Source organism: Polyodon spathula, chromosome 9, assembly GCF_017654505.1.
Source record: "Polyodon spathula isolate WHYD16114869_AA chromosome 9, ASM1765450v1, whole genome shotgun sequence".
Taxonomy (NCBI): domain Eukaryota; kingdom Metazoa; phylum Chordata; class Actinopteri; order Acipenseriformes; family Polyodontidae; genus Polyodon; species Polyodon spathula.
Genome location: NC_054542.1, coordinates 7351839 through 7374070, shown reverse-complemented (window position 1 = coordinate 7374070; position 22232 = coordinate 7351839). Strand labels below are relative to the sequence as shown.

General features: G+C 35.9%; 1 protein-coding gene across 1 annotated transcript in view; it reads left to right on the top strand.

Moving 5' to 3' along the window:
- The window catches only part of LOC121321263 (disks large homolog 2-like), a 78386-nt gene extending 63089 nt beyond the window's left edge, over positions 1 to 15297 (top strand). Inside the window, exons 14-20 of the mRNA XM_041260164.1 lie at positions 1573 to 1672; positions 9417 to 9467; positions 10708 to 10809; positions 12506 to 12678; positions 13405 to 13514; positions 14098 to 14189; positions 14980 to 15297. Coding sequence (XP_041116098.1) covers positions 1573 to 1672; positions 9417 to 9467; positions 10708 to 10809; positions 12506 to 12678; positions 13405 to 13514; positions 14098 to 14189; positions 14980 to 15086 — 735 coding nt within the window. The 3' untranslated portion in view covers positions 15087 to 15297. The remainder of the gene's footprint in view (positions 1 to 1572; positions 1673 to 9416; positions 9468 to 10707; positions 10810 to 12505; positions 12679 to 13404; positions 13515 to 14097; positions 14190 to 14979) is intronic.
- The last annotated feature ends 6935 nt before the right edge of the window (positions 15298 to 22232 follow it).

The following is a 22232-nucleotide window of genomic DNA, read 5'->3' as shown; positions in this document are numbered from 1 at the left end:
TTTTAAAGGAGGACAAGCATTGGGAGTGAAATTAGTGAGCTGGTGTTATAACCTCCATTTATGAACTTGTCGAAGAAGCCGAGCACAATTCATTGTGTGATCACATTTTGATTGAAGGTTGATCTGCCTTATAAAGTAGGCTGCAAATGCATCCTGATAACAAGAACACTTTAGTTTTGGACAAGAAGAATCCTTTCCTGATTAGAGAAGTGTGGGTAGCTGCACCCTTATTTACATCTTGGCTCCAAATGGTCTACAGCTTAAAATATAATGCTGCCTCCACATTGGAGGCACAATGGCACCTGTGCCTTTTCTGTTATATAAACAGTTTAATAGCTATTTCAGAAGTTTGGTGACTGACTGGTTATTTGCTGTCTTTAAAAATGAATGCCCTTGTTTTGCCACTAAGTAAAGCAGCTACAATATTGGGGATTGGAAGTAATTATAAATCCAAATTCAAACTTATTCAAAATCACCAGGAGGACAAGGTGTTTCATCCTGACATCGTCCATATCAGAATGCCAACCTGCTTGTTTGACTTTCATTTGAGAGTGAACAACATGCTGAAGTCTAATTCAGACGCATTACGGGGTGTAAGGGGTTAAGGGGTGTTGAGCTATCGAGTTGTTTCTGAGTGCTGTCTTGTTCAGTATATAGAGTTCAATAGAACTAGAGAAACTGACCTTGAAGTGAATATATGCCTCATATCTTTCATTCTCAAATGCATTACAGTGAAATCATAACAAAGATTGCCAGTGTATTACATTTTTACTTTTTTGACAAACATGCCATAAAGCCCCCCACTTACACGACAAACTGTACATAACATTACAAGATATTATTTTCATTTTACATCCCAGTGGATTCCATGTTACATGTATCCTGCATGATTCTTAACTGGTACAAAAACAAATTCCATTTGATTTCCATTTGTATATTTCCAATATTTGTTTCAGCATAGCATGATTTTTTTTTTTTTTTTTTAATTTGTCTTTTTTTATTTTGTATCATTGCATGGCATAATTTAAACATGTATTTAATTTGGAAATGCGCCTATACCTTCATTAAGTAATTTTGTATGTATTTTTTTTTCTTTTGTTACCAGTGTTCCAAGTATGCTTCAGATGTAAATGTCGCAGGAGCTTCAATGCCAAACAGCAACATTGAAAAATGAATCACAAAGCACACTGATTAAACAAGACCCTCTGTGCTTGTCATTCTGAAAATCTTTAGAATTGGTTTCACATTCACTGTAAAATCACACAACTCGAAACTATTTTGTGACCAATATTATCAAGTGCTGCACTTGAAAATGTATTTACTTTTACAATTGTTTATATCCAAAAGGAGATACTTGGTACAAAATGAATATTGGCATACAGCACAAGCAAAATGTTAGCTCAATTTGTCAAGTTATTAAAACAAAACCTAGCTAGAAAACATATTAGTGTTAGAGAAAGTGAAACAAATGACACTGCCGCTCCTTCTACTTTTACAACTAGTTGTTTCGTCAGCATGAGTGTGACAACAATTAGACGTCCCTGTTTGCCCCATTCCTTCTCTCCTTCACAGTCATTCAATGACAAGGGTAAAAAGAACTTCATCTTTTCACGAAAATTCCCATTCTACAAGAACAAGGAGCAGAGTGAACAGGAAACCAGTGAACCCGAACGTAAGTAAACCTTCAAGGGTTGTGTCACCTTCACGCACACACACACACACACACAAACAGTGGTCGAGAGACGCACACAAAAACGCCACCAGGTGTGGCACTGACACCTACATCTAGACAGGCAGGCCAGGTACTGTAGTACTACTGTGACCAATGTCTGAATGCACTCTGGGACCCATTCTAGTGTTGTAAGAAATAAATTCTGATCTGGACTCGGTAACGTAATTATGAGGAGTGATTATTGTTTTTTTTTTTTTTTTAAACATAGTGTATTTGCTAAATATTTAAAAGATTTTTTTTTCCTCTCTCTCTCTCTCTCTCTCAAAATATATCACAACCTCGGTACATTTCAAACTGAATCTCGAGCAGAAGCAGGGTTTATTTTTTCCACTGCTGAATGAAGTGGGGCCCCAGGTTGCTCAGTGTGCAGCGTCTGTCATGGTAGTATCCAGTTGAACTCCACTGACTTCTTCCTTCCTCTTCTGCGGTTATTCCTCTTCTCTCTCATTGCTCTCTTTGGGGACGGCTGTGTAGGACATTCCTGGAATAGGTGACGACGGGTATGGAACAAAGACTCTGAGTAAGTCCTTAGGAATGGGCACTTCTCACTCTTATTTTTTATTATTATTTCTTTTCCTTTTTTTTTTGTAACAAATTACCTTCAAGGACCTGTTGGCATGCACAGATAGAATGCTTGAGTCCCGAATGCTTCAGTGTTTCTTTTCTTACTGGCTTCCTTTCCTCTCTGCATGTGTTGTTTTATTTGTAATAGAAAAGACAAACAACAATGTACGGAACTTCATGCCCTATTTTTACCTTTTGTCCATGATTTGTATTTCAGTAGTTCTCTAGTACACACAGTAGCAATACAAACAAAAAATAAAATAAAAATGTATAGAATTGTTTCGACGAGGCGTATCTGTCAGTGTTTCATGTGTTACAAAAGAAGATACATTTTCTCAATATCTGTAATGTACACAGCACTTATTTAAACGTGAATATAAAGCATGTGCCAGCGCATAAAGGGAAAGTAAACATCATTTCCCTTTAAAAGTGGAAACTTCAGTTGACTAATTGCAGATGTTTCGCAGCAAAATGTTTTAAGTTTTAAAAGCAACCTGTTTGGTGTTTAATTTTGTTTTTCTTCATTTATGGTGTGACCTTAAAAAAAAAAAAAAACTGCTAGAAGTGGTTGCTTTTAACTAATCAAAAAGACACCCAACACAGTTTACAATGAATAATGGGTAATGTAAGTTGTGTGTCCCATCTCTCAACGAAAGTGAACGTTAGGAAAAGAGGGCTGAAACAGGGAACCATAATTAAAGGAAAAATATTTTTACATTTCACATTGGGTGCAAACTATCTAAATACATTTCTAAATACAGTTTAAATGAAGTTTCTGCTTTGTTTGTTAGTCATTGTTTCATTCATATACTGTAAGGACACATTCCAGAACTCCACTCTGCTGTTCAATGTTGAGTTTGATTGTTGAGCAGCAGGGACTCAAACACACTGCTTTGAAAGGCTGCTTATGTACGGTGTTGAGGCAACAGGATCAACACAGAAAATCAACAGTGACGTGTTCCAAATCATTTTTCAGTACCTGCGCTCAGGATGAGTCCGCGTTGAGTTCTGGAATGCGCCAGCGCTACAGATTATTAGCACACGTCTTGTCTTTCTTTATATTATGTGTTTTCAGAAGACTTGTCTTTCTTCAGTCCCAAAGGTTCATCATTTTTGGAATGTCTGGAAAACTTTAATTGCTTTCGTATACAATTGTCTGTGACATCAACATATTTGATCTTCCTATTATACTCTTGAATTTCTCCAGTATATAAAGCTATTGTTTTAACGAAAGTTCCACAACAGGCTTTTGTGAAATGAGTTCTTCTGATGCCAACCTACAGCACAGGACATAGTTTCACAGCATTTACACCAGTCTCAATTAACTCCTAATTGTTTTAAATGAGAAAAAACACACTGTTCATTAAAAAAATAAAACTAGCATTCAACAACAAATTAGTCAGGCCCTGTAAATGTATTAGTTAATTATTCTGTTGACTGGAGTGGAATACATGACCCATAGATGTTTCTGGTTGGTACATTGTTTTTGCTTTTGTTGGCATTAAAAAAATGTAAAAAAAATTAAAGCTAAAGTTTTCGATCATAATTTGACCCTAAATTACAATTCAGTAGTTTCTCTTCACTACCCTTTTCTATATTTTATCCTTGCGTGTAAGCTACGTCATCACAGTCCAGCTTCCACAGCAAAGAAGTTTCAGTTTAAGAGATTCAGTGCCATCCCTCCATGAAGCTACGTTGCCACAAGTCATCCATATTCTGTCTTTAAAACTATTCTTACTGTAGAATTGTATAATGCATCACACCAAGATGAAGCACTAGCACCAGCATGGTTGTATTGTCATTATTATTTACACTTTTTACATTAGCCTAATATTAGCATTTGGTGTCCATTACTTATGATTTTCTAAGACCATTAGGTACACTATTTGACAAGGATTCAATGATGTGCTACAGTTTTGACGATGTGTGAAAATCCTTTTTTTTTCCTTTTTAGTTTTTTAGATATTGCTGCAATAAGCATGCGTTAAAACAATATTTGAAGTTGCTGCTGCTTTTTATTTCTGCTCGTTCTATAATCTGCCGTATTGTTATTGCACAATATGCTACTTCTATCGCCAGCGATAGTAAGAGTAGCTGCATTAAGTTTCTTTGTTTGAATCTTTATTTGTTTTTGATTCATTTTAACCCCTTTTTTCTTGCTGTTTGGCTGCTTTGTTTTGGTTTTCAATGAGCACGCACATTAGGCAAGCGGGTTGCAAGCTGCTTGTTTGTTTCCAAGCAGAGCCCTTCTGAACGGTTCAAGGATGCCTTTATTAATGTGTTTCATTTGGAGTCGCATGGTATTCTTTTGTTTCGTGTCGATGTCTGCTTTGCTATTGTCGAAGGTGGGAGAAACCATACACAATTTTCTTCTTTGTTCCTGTACTTTCTAATTTGTCACATGAATAATCCGACAGATATTGCTGTCCTCATTTTTATTCCCCAGTGACTGTCTGTAATATTGTTTTTATTTGCACTCAAAAGTAATTGCCTTTTAACAATGAAATATGCTTGTAGCACATCCAGGCGCACAATTAGCTTCAAAAGCACTTCAGATGATATTTACACTAGTCATTAATCATGTTGGAGAATCTGTTGTCCTCCATTAATGAAGGGGATGACCGTCACTGCCCTTCAGTTCTGACCTTCATTCACTTCTTTCTTAAATGTCTGCTTTTAAAGCCAAGGATTACTGTAACTTAAAATACTTTCTGATTGATTGATTGTCCTCTTATGGAACAGAAATACTAAGGGTTTGCTTTAATGCTTTGCACCCTCTTTTGTTTATTATTATATATATATATATATATATATATATATATATATATATATATATATATATATATATATATATATATATGGACTGGAGAGGAGGGCTATAATAGAAAATTACTGACCCGATTGTTACTGACAGATACTGCACCCTTAGTTCAGAGATTGTAAATTCTACCAAAGTTTTCATACACTGTGTTGTTTGTGCTCCATGCGCAACCATTGCTGGTAGTGTCACGTGAGCTGTTCACTGTGCTGATATGTAAATAAATCCTGTTCACCTGCGAGGGGCATCAACTTCAGCCTCTGTCTCGATCTCCTGCCTGTCACTCAGCAGTGAATGCTCGCACCCACAGGGAAAGCATTAATACCCTGTATCTTTCTAAACAATGGATTTAGGGGAGCTCCCTACAATAAGTGTGTGACTATAGTAATTGTTACAGTTGTTTATAATGGTATTTAAAACAGGATTCAACAGGATTCCACCTTTTTACATATATGCCCTTACTCTGGTCCCACCGCAGGCGCATACACAATGGATTACTGTGTAGCTAATACAGCATATGTAAGTAAATAAATAGCAGAAAATGTTTTTGAAGTTCATACCGTATAGTTAGCAAAGTTTTTCTCCGTCTCCGTCTGGTTTGCTGACTGCTGCATAATCCAGTTTATATCCTGCCCGTCAGATTTGTTTCCATCGTTGAGTTGAATTTCAGAAAGTCTGAAAAAAGTGACAGTCATGTTTTAATCACTGTTTTAGTGTTTGGAGCATCTTTTGTAGTTTTGTAAGAAATGTTCTGTTAACTCACAAAATCGGTGTTCAGCCATTTTCTCTTGTGAAGAGTGCAGGGGAGAAAGGCGTTCCTTTGGAAAGGGGCGAGATTGACAATGATGTGAACCATCACATGACAAACTGATTGACGGATGGTTTAATGATGTTAGGGCAATAGTTCAGTCTATTTTTCCTCCTATCCTGGGATTTTAAATAATCACAGGCCAGGATTTCCAATCACTGGTTCATATATATATATATATATATATATATATATATATATATATATATATATATATATATATATATATATATATATATATAAAGAAAAAGGGGGCAAAGCTTAAAGGAAACACTTAATAATTCATATATACATTGCAAAGCCCATTATTTTCTTTTGCAGTCCAAAGTTGGCCTCTTCTGGTTTTTTTGTTTTTGTTTTTTGTTTTTTGACAAATATGCAAAATCATCTTTGACCTTTACATTATACTCACCAGGAAGCTAACTATGACTAGCGATGATTAAAGATGTTCTTTTACAAACACCAAAATAATCAATGCTATTCTTAAGCTTTGCAAAGCGCTTCAAAATTGAACAGTAGTTTTGAATGCTTTGTTAATACATAACAACCAGTTAGATCATAATCAATATCTTAATTTTGATCTTGCATTATAAGTAATGCAGCAAAATTGCAGTTTAACAGACTACAATAACTACTGTGTAGTACACACTTGCTGCAATTTGTTCCATTTTCTATTTGGCGTTCAAGGTACACAGCTTTTAGAATACAGTACAGGATGTCTACCTATTATGCCTTCAGATACGTTGCCAGGTAACCGTGGATTTCAGACATGATTGCCTCAGAGCCTCACTGGTCTTGCGACGAGACAGAAAACCATTGAAAGCAAGTCACAGAAAAGCAGTCTGTATTGAATACCCACCATTTATATTGGACAAAAGGCAGTCCCACATGAGCACATAGTGGGAGACATAGTGAAACTATATCAGTATTTGTTTAGACATATTAGGACACCTGTAATCGCCAAGGATGCCAGCCTTGTGCTGTATACATCTTGTATACCTCTTTTAAAATAATAAAACCAATAAAATACAGTTGGTACTATAGTCTAGTGCAAGGGCACCAATTTGAGACTCCATTCAAGTTTTATATAAACCCCTAAAATGCAATAACTGTACCTGTAGATCCTTATGATCCTTATGTAAGGAAAACAAAAAGCCCATCTCTTTATACAGCACCAGCTTCTGTAATTAGGTGTTCACCACTACAGATGTCATTTAACCACATATGGATTAAGACAGATTTGTTTTCTTTTTTCAATCGTCCAAAAACAGTGATTATCAGTCCTTGTTTAATGCACATGGAATTTGTAGCGTAGCATGATGAAATCTAATTGTGAATTCGCCAAAGAAGGATTTAAAAACCTTTGTTATGCCATATCTAGTTTTATTTTTAAATAGGACCATGATATAGAAAAAGAGGGTGTAATTATCTTCAGCCAGCAATTGTGTGATTTGACGTCAATTCTTTGCTTATTACACAGCTGGAATCAAGGGACTGACAGAATGGGTATGCAGTAAGTAAAGGGTACTACCTTCTTCAAATTGCAACATAAAAAGAGTCTCCTTTAGATGTTCATATTTTATGTTTGTCTGTCCAATCCTAAATCCATTTTAATTTCAGTTTAGTGAGTGTCTTCACCCTTGTATACCATAGTCCTTCGGAACATGACTGTCAGACTGTCTGAACTGTGACAGAGGTAATTAATCCCTTATTTAGGATATATATATATATATATATATATATATATATATATATATATATATATATATATATATATATGGTATAAAAATATGTGCCCTTCAGTGCAAATGCCACTCCATACCATAACATTCCAATATTCTTAACTTTTAGTGTAACAGGTAACACCTGCAGTAGCGCTTCACAGGGTTACTGTGCATTGCTTCTGTATTACTCTCTCTGTATTAACATTCCCCTATAGACATTCAAGATGTTTGAAAAGACTTCACGTAGTCAGAAAATTAACTTACGAACCTCCCTTTCCATTTGACAAGGCTGGCATCCCTGACGTCACACTTTGTCAGACTATAGTATATGTAAAAATTGTAACATTTTAGATGGCCAATTCATGTGTTTTCATGGGCTGCTGGTACTGTGTACATAACATTCTTTTATTTTACCCTGGGATCTTTTCAAACTAGTTTGAAGCTATTTCTGTAAAAAATAAAAGAACACATTCACAGCCTTACTAAAATACAGTAGACACTTTATTGTCACAGAGAAGGTCCATTTTATAAAACATACATGCTGTCAATGGCATTATGAGAAAGAGTCTCATTCAATTGATCTGAACGGTGTTGAATGTAAATAATATTATTTATACAGAGAAACCCACCAAGAGACTCATGTGTTCTACTAGATGTTTGATTTGTATAACCTTTATTTACTTTTATTTATTTAACCTTTTTATTTAATTACCTAAACAGAGGAAGTATGCATATCCACCACGCTTAAGATCAATTGAATATAACCAACCTGTCCACAGGTAGCAGCAAGACTCCACAAGCACAAACATCATAGGAGCACATTGACCTAAGGCATTGTTAAATGGGATCAATCCATTGAAAAGCAACTGAGAGAAACTGCAGGGTCTGCTTTTTGGGGGTCGGGAGTTCAAAACGAAATCTGATTGACTGTTATGGGCAAAATGATATATACCCTGTCTAGCAAGTTCCCTGAAGCCATATATCACATGCAAATCGATAAACAGCTTGCGTATGATGATGTCTGCAGTGCTGTGGCTTTGCAGGACATCTGACTGCTCTTGATGGGAAGACTGCCTGTGATTTGCAGTGGTCCTCCTCTGGTGTTTTACCAGGAGGTGTCTCTTAATTTCAAACACGCTGCTGATTTTACAAACAACTGGGGAACTCTGATCTATCTTTTGACCTGTCTGTTGTACTCTACTATACTGCTACACACATTGCTGTAGGGGTGGGGGGTTAACATGAAAACAATTAAAGCAAGTAATGAAGGAGTAAAATAATGAATGTTCAGTGCAGACAAGAAAAAAAAGAAGAAAAAAAATTCACAGCTGAACTGTTTCCCATCGTATGATTTCTAAGCTTGTAAACTAAAATGAAATGAGCTTAACAGTTGATGATGTGAAAATAAAATGCAATAACAATGTGCTGGTTTGATCGGATCACTTTCAGGCTTTTTATCTGTGTACTGTCTATCTGTGTTTTCAGCTGGCTTTATTTGTATTGCACATTTGTAATGAATCTTTTCTGTGCCAGTGACATTACCAAACCATTGAAGGAACAGGTACAATATAGTTTACTTCTGATCACAGAGTAGCTGTACTTCTGAATTAAATGCTGTCATGTTAAAATACTGTGCCCAGACAGTGTAAACAGTGCACAGTAAAGAGGTCTTCTAGCACAGTGATACAGCAGCTTTATACTGAAGGTTTAGCTGGACTTCTCATCAACCCATATCCAGTGACACCCTGCATTTTCTGCTTGTACCACCAGGGAGTCCAGAGGACTTGATTCTCTCCTATGAACCCGTCACACGGCAAGAAAGTAAGTGCACCACTTTTGTCCATGTGTTCAGAAGAGTTTTGTGTGCTGTGAAAATAAGACATTGCTAGAAAGGCTTGCACAACATCCTACATTTTGTAAATTCCTACAATCATAAAAATCCAGCATATCCAGTTTTGGACAAAATCCATGCTAGTTAACATCTTATATACACAGAATATAAAGTTATTGGCTTGAGCCTTTCAAAGAGAGTCCCCTGCAGCTTGGAGTGGTGGCTTCACCCCCAGGTGGTAATCCTCATCTGGGAGAAGTTCAGTAGAGCAGAGATAGACCTCTTTGCCACCTAGGAATCGACCCCACGACTTGTCCCATGGCAGTAATCTGCAATTTTTGCAGGACCTATCAAAAAAATTCTCTATTGCAAAAGTCTACTTAATTTTTACAGAGGCCAGGACAAAGGTCACTCTCTGCACCAATACTGCCTTCTTGCCGAAGACGATCTCGGCGTTCCATATTAACCAGTCTGTGGAATTGGAGGCTTTCCATCTACCTCCTTTCCAGTCTGACAGGGAGCAACAGTTCCATACGCTGTGCTCAGTTGGGGCCCTGGCGTGCTATGTTGACAAGACTAAAAGTTGGAGGCAGTCCAAACAATTGTTTGTCTACTATAGGGCGAAGCCCCATGGTCAAGCCCTATCTAAGCAGCGGCTGTCCAAGTAGATAACAGATACGGTTAAGACTGCCTATGAACTGGCCAACTTGCCACTCCAGAAAAGTTCACTGCCCATTCTCCCCAGGGGCTTTGCAACTTCATGGGCTTTATTCCAAGGTGCATCTGTCAACGACATATGTAATGCAGCAGTGTGGGCTACTCCCCATAACGTCACTAGGTTCTACAGACTGAATGTTGTGGATCCTCAAAACCCTGGTTTTGGAACTAGTGTGCTGAGGTCTGTGAGCACAGTCCTTTTGATCCCTCGGGGGCGGGGCCACGACTATGTCACAGGCTCAAAGAACAGCTGTGGTATACAGTAGTCAGGATTCAGGTCTTTAGGAGGTACATACCCTTTCGGTAATGGTTACATTTCTATTTCAGGGAACCAGGGTTATGATAACGTTTTCTACTTTAAATGTGATGGAATATTCAATGTTTCTAATTTACTTATAAGACCAGTTTAAAATGTCACTAGAACTTTACTCATTCATGCCTGTATTTTTATATTTTGTATGTATTGTTGTGATATCTGTAATATTATTATCGTCTTTTATTTTTTTTAAATAGTTAACTACACCAGACCGGTTATCATCCTGGGACCGATGAAAGACAGGATCAATGATGATCTGATATCTGAATTCCCTGACAAGTTTGGATCGTGTGTCCCACGTAAGTAAATCAATCCAATAGCAGTGGTGGCTCCATCACTGACTGCTGTTAACCATGTCCTCATGTTTCTGTGATGCTGCAGTCTTATCAACACTACACAGAAGCATAGAACTATGGACCCGAGTTGTCTTTAATATTCTAATATGATATCTTCAGAAGCTGTGTTTTATATAATTGCAAACCATTATTTATTTTAGTTCAATAAAATTAATTGCAAATCAGTTTAAAGCCCTGTTAGCTATTACTTCTCCAATGCTATACCTCCCTCAGCTTACTATGATACCCAATAAATCTAATTCTGAAGACTTTATGCTGTTAGGCAGTACATGATCTGCTTTTTTGAGATTAAAGATTGCTTCATTTAAAATGTACAGTTCCGGAATAGAAAACAAAGCTAATTTGTCAGTGATCTGGAGTACTGTATGCAGGTACAATATATACTGATTATGTTTCATCATTGTGAGTAATAGCGACTGTATATATTGGCAATACAATCCCTATAATTGTGAACATCCCTGTAATGATATTGACCCCTGTGCTATTGAGTCCTTCAGCGAAACTAAACGCTCCTCAATATCACTATGATATTGTGCTTAAACATAAGTGCGTCATTTCACTCCCATGCAAAAATAAATTCCATTTTCGAAATGGATTCATCATTGTGTAAGTGGTGAGGACATGTATTACTTAAGATAAACAGACATACTCTTGAACACTGTCTGTGTTCAATTTATTTAACTATTTAACAATACACTCAATTCAATATACTATGTTTCTATTTTATATATCTACCCTCATGTTAAATATGATGTTTTTATTCCTTACATTAAATGTTGGTATTATTTGTTTTTTTGTTTTTTCCCCATACTGTAAACTCCAGTGAAACTTTCTTGCGTCAGCCAAGTTTCCTCTTTATAGGCTATTCTGTATGATTTTAAATTTTAATTCCTTTATTTATCTTTTCATTTATTTTGAAAACATATCGATTCAGCTATCTTTTCAGGGTGTGTTGGTAAGTAAGCAGATAACACATTGGTACAGTATATAGTACGATTTCACTTGGCAAGTGAAAACAAAAATTGAATTACTCTACAAGATACACTGTTTAGATGTGCTAGAAGCTAGATTATTCCACTTTATATTAAATGCTAATAACATGGTATTCTGTCCCTGTAAAAGGTTTGATAAATTTATATTTTCTGATAGATTTATTTACTGGGTATTTAGATAATAACATGATCTAAAGCAGGGGTTCTCAAACCCGGTCCTGGGGACCCCCTGTGTCGTCTGGTTTCCATTCCAACTGAGCTCTCAATCACTTAACTAAACCCTTAACTGAACTAATAATTTGCTTAATTAGACCTTATAAAATTGTTTTCAGCTCTTAAACAGTTGGAGAGTTCTCAGTATTGTTGAATTTATATATATATATATATATATATATATATATATATATATATATATATATATATATATATATATATATATATATATATAGTTATGGTTACAAGAAAGATATTTTCTTGCCCCTTTGTCATAACAAGAGTTATATATTGAACATCTGGATTGCCTAATGTGTAGTTGTGTTATCTAACTATGCTAGCTTTAATTAATTTGTCTTTAGTTTATCTTAGCCCTGCATTAGAATTCCTCAGTAGAGTCTTTCTTTTCCTTTGCTTGTATTTCTTCCATGAAGACACCACAAGACCAAAGCGTGACTACGAAGTGGACGGAAGGGACTACCACTTTGTCATCTCAAGAGAACAGATGGAAAAAGACATCCAAGAGCACAAGTTTATTGAAGCTGGGCAGTACAATGACAATCTCTATGGAACCAGCGTCCAGTCTGTGAAATACGTTGCAGAGCGGGTAAGGAAGATTAGAAATGCCACTTTGTGCATCTGAAGACGCTCTCCCGTGGGAGTGATCTTTAAGATCAATTCAGGAGTGATTGATAAATTCAGCAAAGAGGTGGTTCAGACAGGGAACTCACTTTTAAGCTACAAAGGGCTTTATATCTTACCTCAATCCATTCGTCCCTGTTGTAAATCAGAGTGTGCCTCCTCCTCTCCAGCCTCCACCTGTTCTTCAGCTTTGTCCAAGGGGAGGGCAGCTATCCTATCCCTCTTCCCATGGTTTCCCTACAGTCAGCCTCTCCATTATCAGCAAACTAAATTATGGGCAGGGCTACCTTGAAGGACAAGGCCAAAGGCCAAAGATGTCATGGAAATATGTACAACATAGTGTTGTCTTGTCTAAGATTTAATAAATATTGTTCTTTCTGTTACATGGGTTTTCCCGACTTAACAAAGGTTTCAATCCATTTTCTCTTATAGCACTCCCCCTCCCCCCTTGTCTTCTGTGGAAGATCTTTTTTTTTTTTTTTTTTTTTTTTTCCTGGGATTTGTGGGTATTTCAAAGACAGTAATACATAATTAAACCTGCTGCTTCCTGGTATCTTATCACTTCCAGTGTTGTACAGCAGCTTCATTTGTGGATTTAATGTATAGTAATAGAAATTATCTGTAATATTGTAATGTAAACGGTGCTTTAGATTATAAACAATAACAGGTTGTGTTACTGTCTTCCCAACAGGGCAAGCACTGTATACTTGACGTATCAGGAAATGCTATTAAAAGATTACAAGTTGCACAGCTTTACCCTATTGCCATCTTTATTAAACCCAGATCTGTTGAGTCTTTAATGTAAGTATCTCATATATTTCCATTCATAGTAACACATTTGTTAAGAGCATCTTGGTTGCAAATATTAAATGTACTTATTTAAAATCTAATGCAGGTTATTTAAAGTATAATCTGTGCCTGGAATGCCTTTCTAAGAATATAATGCTATTGTTTTACATTGTATGTCTTATGAATTGCATGGCTTGTAAATGTTTTTATGCTATGATAAATGCTAGATTGATGAGGTATACGCCAAAGTGAATTTAATCAAGACACATTCTATTTATGTCTATGGCAACATACAGAAAAAAATGTATGTGTTGTTGCAGGCATAGTGTGAACAGATTGGCCCAGCACTTGCATCTGATTTGCTGTTGCAAACCAGATGCTAATTCTGTACAGATGAACTTTTATCTGCAACTTTCCAGCATACTAATATGTGTTTGCATTCAACGAGTGGCTAAATTGAAGTTACTGGAAAGTATCCTTTCCATTGAATCTTTCCTTCTCGTTGAAGTTAGCTTATGTTAAGGGCACTAGTAGGTCTGTTTGTACTGTATGCTGTCAAGATAGGAAAATAATATGAACCAATTCCATCTCTAAGGGAAATGAATAAAAGACTGACGGAGGAGCAGGCAAAGAAGACATATGACAGAGCCATCAAGCTTGAACAAGAGTTTGGCGAGTTCTTCACAGGTAAATGCAGTGGTCGTTATTTTTTTACATGCATATTAATTAGTTTATCACAGATGGAAATAGCTTGCCATAGTGGTTTTCAGCTGTGCAGGAGTCAGTGTAAAGTGTCTGCAAAGTATAGGCTGATTTATAAAGACATCTCATTAGAATCACAAATGTTTGTATAGTATGACAGTACTGTACATGTTTGGGATATATTTGGATATTTTCACCAGCCCCCCCCCCCCCCCCCCCCCCCCCCCAACACTTGTATTGCTTGTTATGCACCGATTTCACTGTAAATCTATGAATTTCATCCACCGCAATCCTTTTCATTAATTGGCATGTAATTGTCAACTCTGCTACACAGCCTGTAAACAGAGGAGGATGGAGGGGGAGCCTGGGTTATCCTGTTGTGGATTGGGTCATTAGTGATCTATATACAGTGCATAATTGATTACGGACAGATAGAGAGATAGATTGATTTAGCATATACTTGTGGATATAATGGACACAGGATGGTATAATTTATGTATTTGAAGTTGGGTGTTTTTATTAGTTTTGGCTTGCCTCTACAACTAACACATTTAATACAAACACTGTTAAAAAGTCGTCATTTTTACTACTAACCAATCATGACTTATCTAGGCAGCTTTGGTTTGCTTGTTAATAAGTCTCTTCCCTCATTTGAAGACGTTTCTGAATATATGAAGAGTAAACTTGAATTGGTTTCCCTTGTTTTAATTTTTGTTTGTGTGGTGTTGATTCTTTAAATTGTTTGTAATTTGTTGTTGTTGTTGTTTTCTTACAGCTCTTGTTCAAGGCGACACCTTAGAAGACATTTATAACCACTGCAAATTAGTCATAGAGGAGCAATCAGGACCTTACATCTGGATTCCCTCAAAGGAAAAATTATAAAACCTGCTTGGGATCTGGGACTGCAAACATAGGAATAATTTGTAATATATTATTATTATTAATATTATTATTATTATTATTATTATTATTAGACTTTTTGTTATGGTTGCATTTTTTTTTTTTCACTTTCAATATGAATGTACACCACAGAGTGTTTGAAGCTTTCATGCCTCAAAAAAAAAAAAAAGGACAAGGTTTTTTTGTTTGTTTTTTTTTTGTTTGTTTTTTTTGTTATTAAAACACAGGAATCGACGTTGGACAGAGATCCACAAAAAAAAAAACACATCCACACAACAGACAATCTGTTAAAGACATGTGGAGGAAGCGAACATAGATATCAGCTCCTGTCTCTATCCAAACATGTTACAGCACTCAGGTGCCCTGAAGGTACCCAATGCACAGTTATGTTTTGTATCTATGCACACACGAACACAAGTGTGTTTTTGTTTGTTTATTTTATTATGTAGGAGTCTACATCACCTTAAATAGTTTATTCGTGTCTTCTGTGGGCTCTTAATGAAATATGTGTAAGACATAATATAAAGGAAAAATGCTTTAACTAGTGCAAAGAAAAAATAAGGGATTTAACTGTGTATGGGAATTTTGACACTAGATATTTTGAAATTTGTATTAATAGAGGACACTACAGCACAGATTAAAAAAAAATATTTATAACGAAAATATATATATATAACTTTGTAAAAAGCAAATTTTATTGGTGGAAAATAGTGTTTTTTTGGTACAATCAGTACTGGCTGTTGGGATTGTTTGAAGGAAAAACGAAGGGCAAACTGATGTGTCTTAGGACAACAATTGCCACCTTAAAAAAACACACGCAGTGATATTGCTTTATTGCAGCAAACGTTTTGCTACTTTACCTGGTTGATGACTTGGCCTTTTTGTGAGTTTTACCTGCTGGGTTGCCCCCTTCTGAAGTCAACAGAAACGGGTATGTACAGCTGAAACACTAAGGGGTCTACTGAATGATGTAAATGGGGCAGCACTAACCATTGTCTCTCTCTAATTCTGTATTACTGGAATCCTGCTTGTGTTCCCCAAAGAGATGACATATCGACCCGCCCCCTTAAAGACATCCCTGAATACAGTGAGAAAATGTTCTGTGATACAGCAGGTTTACAGGTTTTATGATGGCAGTATTATTGTCTTCTGTTGTTTAAATCATTAAAATACCCCTCCCCCCAGGATAGTCCTATCTTGTTATTTCCTAATGAGCCTCATTGTAAGTGAAGGGGAAAAAATGGAAATCGTCAGTATTGAAATTATACACAGTTTCCCAAGATTCTCATAAAAAAAACAAGATTTAAAAGTTATGTCACTTATATATTCAAGTTGGAAATACTGTTAGATTTGTATTTTTTTTTTTTTTTAAATCTTGACCAAATGCTTAGCCTTGTAATTATGTAATAAATGCATCATATCATTTTTCTTTTTTTTTAATTATTATTATTATTATTATTATTATTATTATTATTATTATTATTATTATTATTATTATTATTATATCACAAGTTAAATTTAAAGCAGCATTTATTTTTATTTTTATTTATTGATTTGTTTTGTTAGGGATGTGCATGGAATGTAATAGGTAGTATTTATTGAAATTAGAATGTCTTGAATTTACTTTGATTTCCTTCAAGATTTTTGCACAGCACGTAGTGCCACCTGATGGACAATTGCTGGTATTTCAGCAGATCGTGCATATAAGAACGTAAGTGCATTTATGAACGAGAGGAAGCCGTGTGGTCCATCAATGTTCGACCAGCTCCTAGTAGTTGATATTCCTACATACACATAATATTTCTAACAATCTGCTGAGATGCATCATCTTTGCTTCAGAGCGAGGTCCGCTCTGCAGCATCTACATGCTATAGGTATAAACTGGAGTAAACAGCTTCAGGTACATGGAAACATATATCTTTAAAATCTTCCACTCTGTTCTGCAAACATCCTGCTGATTTCACTAGTTTATGTTTATTCCTTTTGTAATGCCATTATGTTAATAAAGCAAAAAAAATAGCATCACCAGATACAGGGGGGGGGGGGGGGGGGGGGGGGGGGGGGGGGGGGGGGGGGGGAATGTATTTTGCTCTTCAGTAGAATGTGAATTAATTAAACACAAGATCTGAAATTAAACTTGTGAAATGCTCTTTAAATTTCCGTGTTTCGTAGAATATATATGGAAAGGTTTTATGGAGATAAAATTCGTACTGATTTTTACTCAGGGTTGATGGATGACATGGGCTGAGTTGGGTATAAGCTACAGTAAACCACACCCTGGTGTTTGCCAAGGGTTTTTTTTTTTTGTTGTTGTTGTTGTTGTCTGAGACTGAAGCTCTTAATTATCCATGTAAAAAAATAAATAAAAATAAATAAAAAATACAATACAGTATGTGCACTGCCATGTGCACCCATTGCTTATTTGCTTAGCAAATGCATCCGCTCATGTTACCCTGTAGTTTTAGGCATGCGACCTATCCTTTATTACCGTTACGTGCTGTGTTTTTTGCAGTTCAAAGAGATATTCTGTGGCTAAGTACAATCAAAACATGACATAGGAATAGGTTGTCTGTGGTATTAACATTATATTATTTATTATTTTTATTTACCTTGATATATTGTTGTCATTTTCCCTTTTAGAGCTACCTTTGCACTTATTTAAAAAAAGAACAATAATAATGCGTTTTTACTCTTAGATTTTTGTTTATTTGATTTATTTTTTATTTTATTGCAGTTCATAGTATTACACACTGCTCTTTAGCATAACATGTTTCATTTCAGATAAAGTTTATCCCCAATACAGGTTCAAAACTGGACACAGACATAACACTCAAATGCTTAGAGACCCTTTGGTTGTAGAAATATAATAATTCAATTCATTCCATTGGTGTAAGGAATAAAGCACATTCAATACAAACTGAAATGTATATGTCTCAATAATGATGTGTCTGTTATTTAAGTATGCTTGTTTTTTGTTTGTTTGTTTGGTTTCTGTTTATATATATATATATATATATATATATATATATATATATATATACACACACACACACACACACACACACACACACACACACAGTGGCTTGCGAAAGTATTGACCCCCCTTGGCATTTTTCCTATTTTGTTGCCTTAAAATTTTGTTGAATTAAAATTGATTTTTTGGGGGTTTGTATCATTTGATTTACAAAACATGCCTACCACTTTGAAGATGCAAAATATTTTTTATTGTGAAACAAACAAGAAATAACACAAAAAAACAGAAAACTGGAGCGTGCATAAGTATTCACCCCCCCCAAAGTCAATACTTTGTAGAGCCACCTTTTGCATCAATTACAGCTGCAAGTCTCTTGGGGTATGTATCTATAAGCTTGGCACATCTAGCCACCAGGATTTTTGCTCATTCTTCAAGGCAAAACTGCTCCAGCTCCATCAAGTTGGGAGGGTTCCACTGGTGTACAGCAATCTTTAAGTCATACTACAGATTCTCAATTGGATTGAGGTCTGGGCTTTGACTAGGCCATTCCAAGACATTTAAATGTTTCCCCTTAAACCACTCGAGTGTTGCTTTAGCAGTATGCTTAGGGTCATTGTCCTGCTGGAAGGTGAACCTCCGTCCCAGTCTCAAATCTCTGGAAGACTGAAACAGGTTTCCCTCAAGAATTTCCCTGTATTTAGCGCCATCCATCATTCCTTCAATTCTGACCAGTTTCCCAGTCCCTGCCGATGAAAAATATCCCTACAGCATGATGCTGCCACCACCATGCTTCACTGTGGGGATGGTGTTCTCGGGGTAATGAGAGGTGTTGGGTTTGCGCCAGACATAGCGTTTTCCTTGATGACCAAAAAGCTCAATTTTAGTCTCATCTGACCAGAGTACCTTCTTCCATATGTTTGGGGAGTCTCCCACATGCCTTTTGGCAAACACCAAACGTGTTTGCTTATTTTTTTCTTTAAGCAATGGCTTTTTTTTGGCCACTCTTCCGTAAAGCCCAGCTCTGTGGAGTGTACGGCTTAAAGTGGTCCTATGGACAGATACTCCAATCTCTGCTGTGGAGCTTTGCAGCTCCTTCAGGGTTATCTTTGGTCTCTTTGTTACCTCTCTGATTAATGCCCTCCTTGCCTGGTCCGTGAGTTTTGGTGGGCGGCCCTCTCTTGCCAGGTTTGTTGTGGTGCCATATTCTTTCCATTTTTTAATAATGGCTTTAATGGTGCTCCGTGGGATGTTCAAAGTTTCGGATATTTTTTTATAACCCAACCCTGATCTGTACTTCTCCACAACTTTGTCCCTGACCTGTTTGGAGAGCTCCTTGGTCTTCATGGTGCCGCTTGCTTGGTGGTGCCCCTTGCTTAGTGGTCTTGCAGATTCTGGGGCCTTTTAGAACAGATGTATATATACTGAGATCATGTGACAGATCATGTGACACTTAGATTGCACACAGGTGGACTTTATTTAACTAACTATGTGACTTCTGAAGGTAATTGGTTGCACCAGATCTTATTTATAGGCTTAATAGCAAAGGGGGTGAATACATATGCATGCACCACTTTTCCGTTATTTATTTTTTAGAATTTTTTTAAACAAGTTATTTTTTTCATTTCACTTCACCAATTTGGACTATTTTGTGTATGTCCATTACATGAAATCCAAATAAAAATCAATTTTAATTCCAGGTTGTAAGGCAACAAAATAGGAAAAATGCCAAGGGGGGGTCAATACTTTCGCAAGCCACTGTATATATATATATATATATATATATATATATATATATATATATATATATATATATATATATATATATATATATATATAGAGAATATCCTTTGCATACTGTTATGTACTATTGGTTGCTTTGGACATCACCTTAAATACTTTGCTGTCGGTATAAATGAAGGTAATATACTCTACTAGGCATCCATCTAAATTGTAAATTAAAGGTTTGGTGAGACTTTCAAAAGAAATAATGTCTTCATGTTTTTTTTGTTTGTTTGTTAAGATACTTTTTTCTTCAGTTTATATGTGTAGATGAGGGCTCCACCTCTTCTTTGTGTCACAGTTAATTAACATATCATTTAGATATAGTTTATCTTCACATAAGTAGTTAATTTGCACAAGGCAACAGACCCTCTCAGCTATGCAGCTGGTCTAGATTGTTATTGAAGTAAACCTGACAAAGACCTCTAACTACCCCTTTGTTAATGCCAGCCAGGGTTTTAATTCATGCTTTCATAAAGTGTGAGTCTCAAAAAGTCCAGTTGCATTTACAGCAATGGTGTCTGTGCCTGTATGATTTTAAAGCAGCTTTTTTTTTTTTCTAGTAGCTTCTCCACTCAGTCCCCTTGTAATGCCTATTGGGTACAGACTAACTGAGTTATTGATAGTTTCGAGTGTGGCGAGTTTGCTTGTGGATTGACTCGTAAAGATCATTATTGAATTGAATTAAGCTTTAAAAGTCTGGCGTTTAAGATTAACATGCACGTATCCTTATATTAATTTGTATTATATTTGTTTTTATCTGATGTTGTAAATCAGTTATGCTGGCTTGGGGATGTGGGCAATGTTTTAAAAAAATGTATTTATATACTTATAGCAACAATACTAATTGCAATTATGGCATCCGTTAGAAAACTACATTCAATCATTTCTTCAGTCTGAAATAATTCTTCCAGTTCCCTTTTTGTAATCTGCGTGCTTTTTCGATAAATGAAAATGCAAATAAGCCTTTTTCTACCATCAGGACTTATGAGTCATTTTACACCCCATTTGCTACATTTTCCTCCCCAGATACAGCTTCCAAAATAGACAATTAATCTCTGGATTAAAGCTCTGGTAATATGTCATCGAGGTTCCCTCAGCCCCAGAGGACAGCTTGGTGCCATGTAATAATACATGTTTTTATATCGGCACATTTATCAATTTCCAATCCCTGCCCTGTCGTATCATAGCATCTCCACTTACTGGAAATCATTAATGGATTCTACAGGCTGAGGCCATAGTCGTTGGAACAATTAGAAAATAAAGCTGAGCACATTGAGCCCTTGTTTCTTCTGTTCTGCAATGACAAGGCATGGCATTCATTGTAATAAACTGACCATATGCATAAATCACACTTTTTTAAAGACATGATGCTTCAAGTTTTATTAGGACCAAGTAGTGGACCAGTTAAAAGGCATTGATTATTAGACTTCTTGACAATCGACTCTGTAGTGTCTAACTAATAAGAGCCAATAAGCACAACTGATTTATACAATGCAAAACTGTCATTACTTATCAAATGGGTTATACTTCTAAAATGGCCTGACTGATCCAATTTGCTGAAAAGAAATCCAATTTTCAACAGCTATGGCTAAAAAAAGTTTTGCATCACCTATAATTTTAGGATTGAGACATAATTTAAAATAAATAAATCAATCAATAAATAAATAAAAAACCTATATGAACACACAATTTAGATATTTTATTTAACATCATGTAATCAAAAAAAAAAACTACGAAATGATATCGTAACAGTCTACCGGTAGTCACAATAGTTATATTTCATGTAAGATTTTGAAATGGCACATTTTTACATTTTTGTCAGTGTATGGAAAAAGCTACAAAGCGGTACTTAATTCGATTTATTTATGTAAACATTATTCAGCAAGTTTCATTCGACTTTATGATGCAAAATTAGTTATATCTAATGCAAAACTTTTAACCATAGCTGTAGACATTTAACAAGCACAATAATAACCGTGAAGGGATAGGGTTGACTTGGCTTCTGGGCTAGTCTTTTACTGTGGTTAACTTAATTAAAGAAACCCTATTCAAGTAAACAAATTTATAATTAACATCTCACTGCTGCAGCTGTAATGAATCATGAGATGACTGAGTCTGAACTTTGGCAAGGGGGTTCTTAATAATAGTAGAAGCAGTAAACGTTTCTGATTTTGCATTAATCAGCCCTGTTACTGTACCTCTTTATTCTGCTGCTGACAGCATTCTCCAAACTTTTTGTGTAGTTGTAATTGGCAGTGAAAGTTGCACGGTGTGCAGTGTTCATTTTGTCATGAATCATAAAAAAGAGCTGTTTTAATGAACCCATGGCAAGAGAACTCAGACATGCAGGCTTTCTTAATAAATGCCAAATC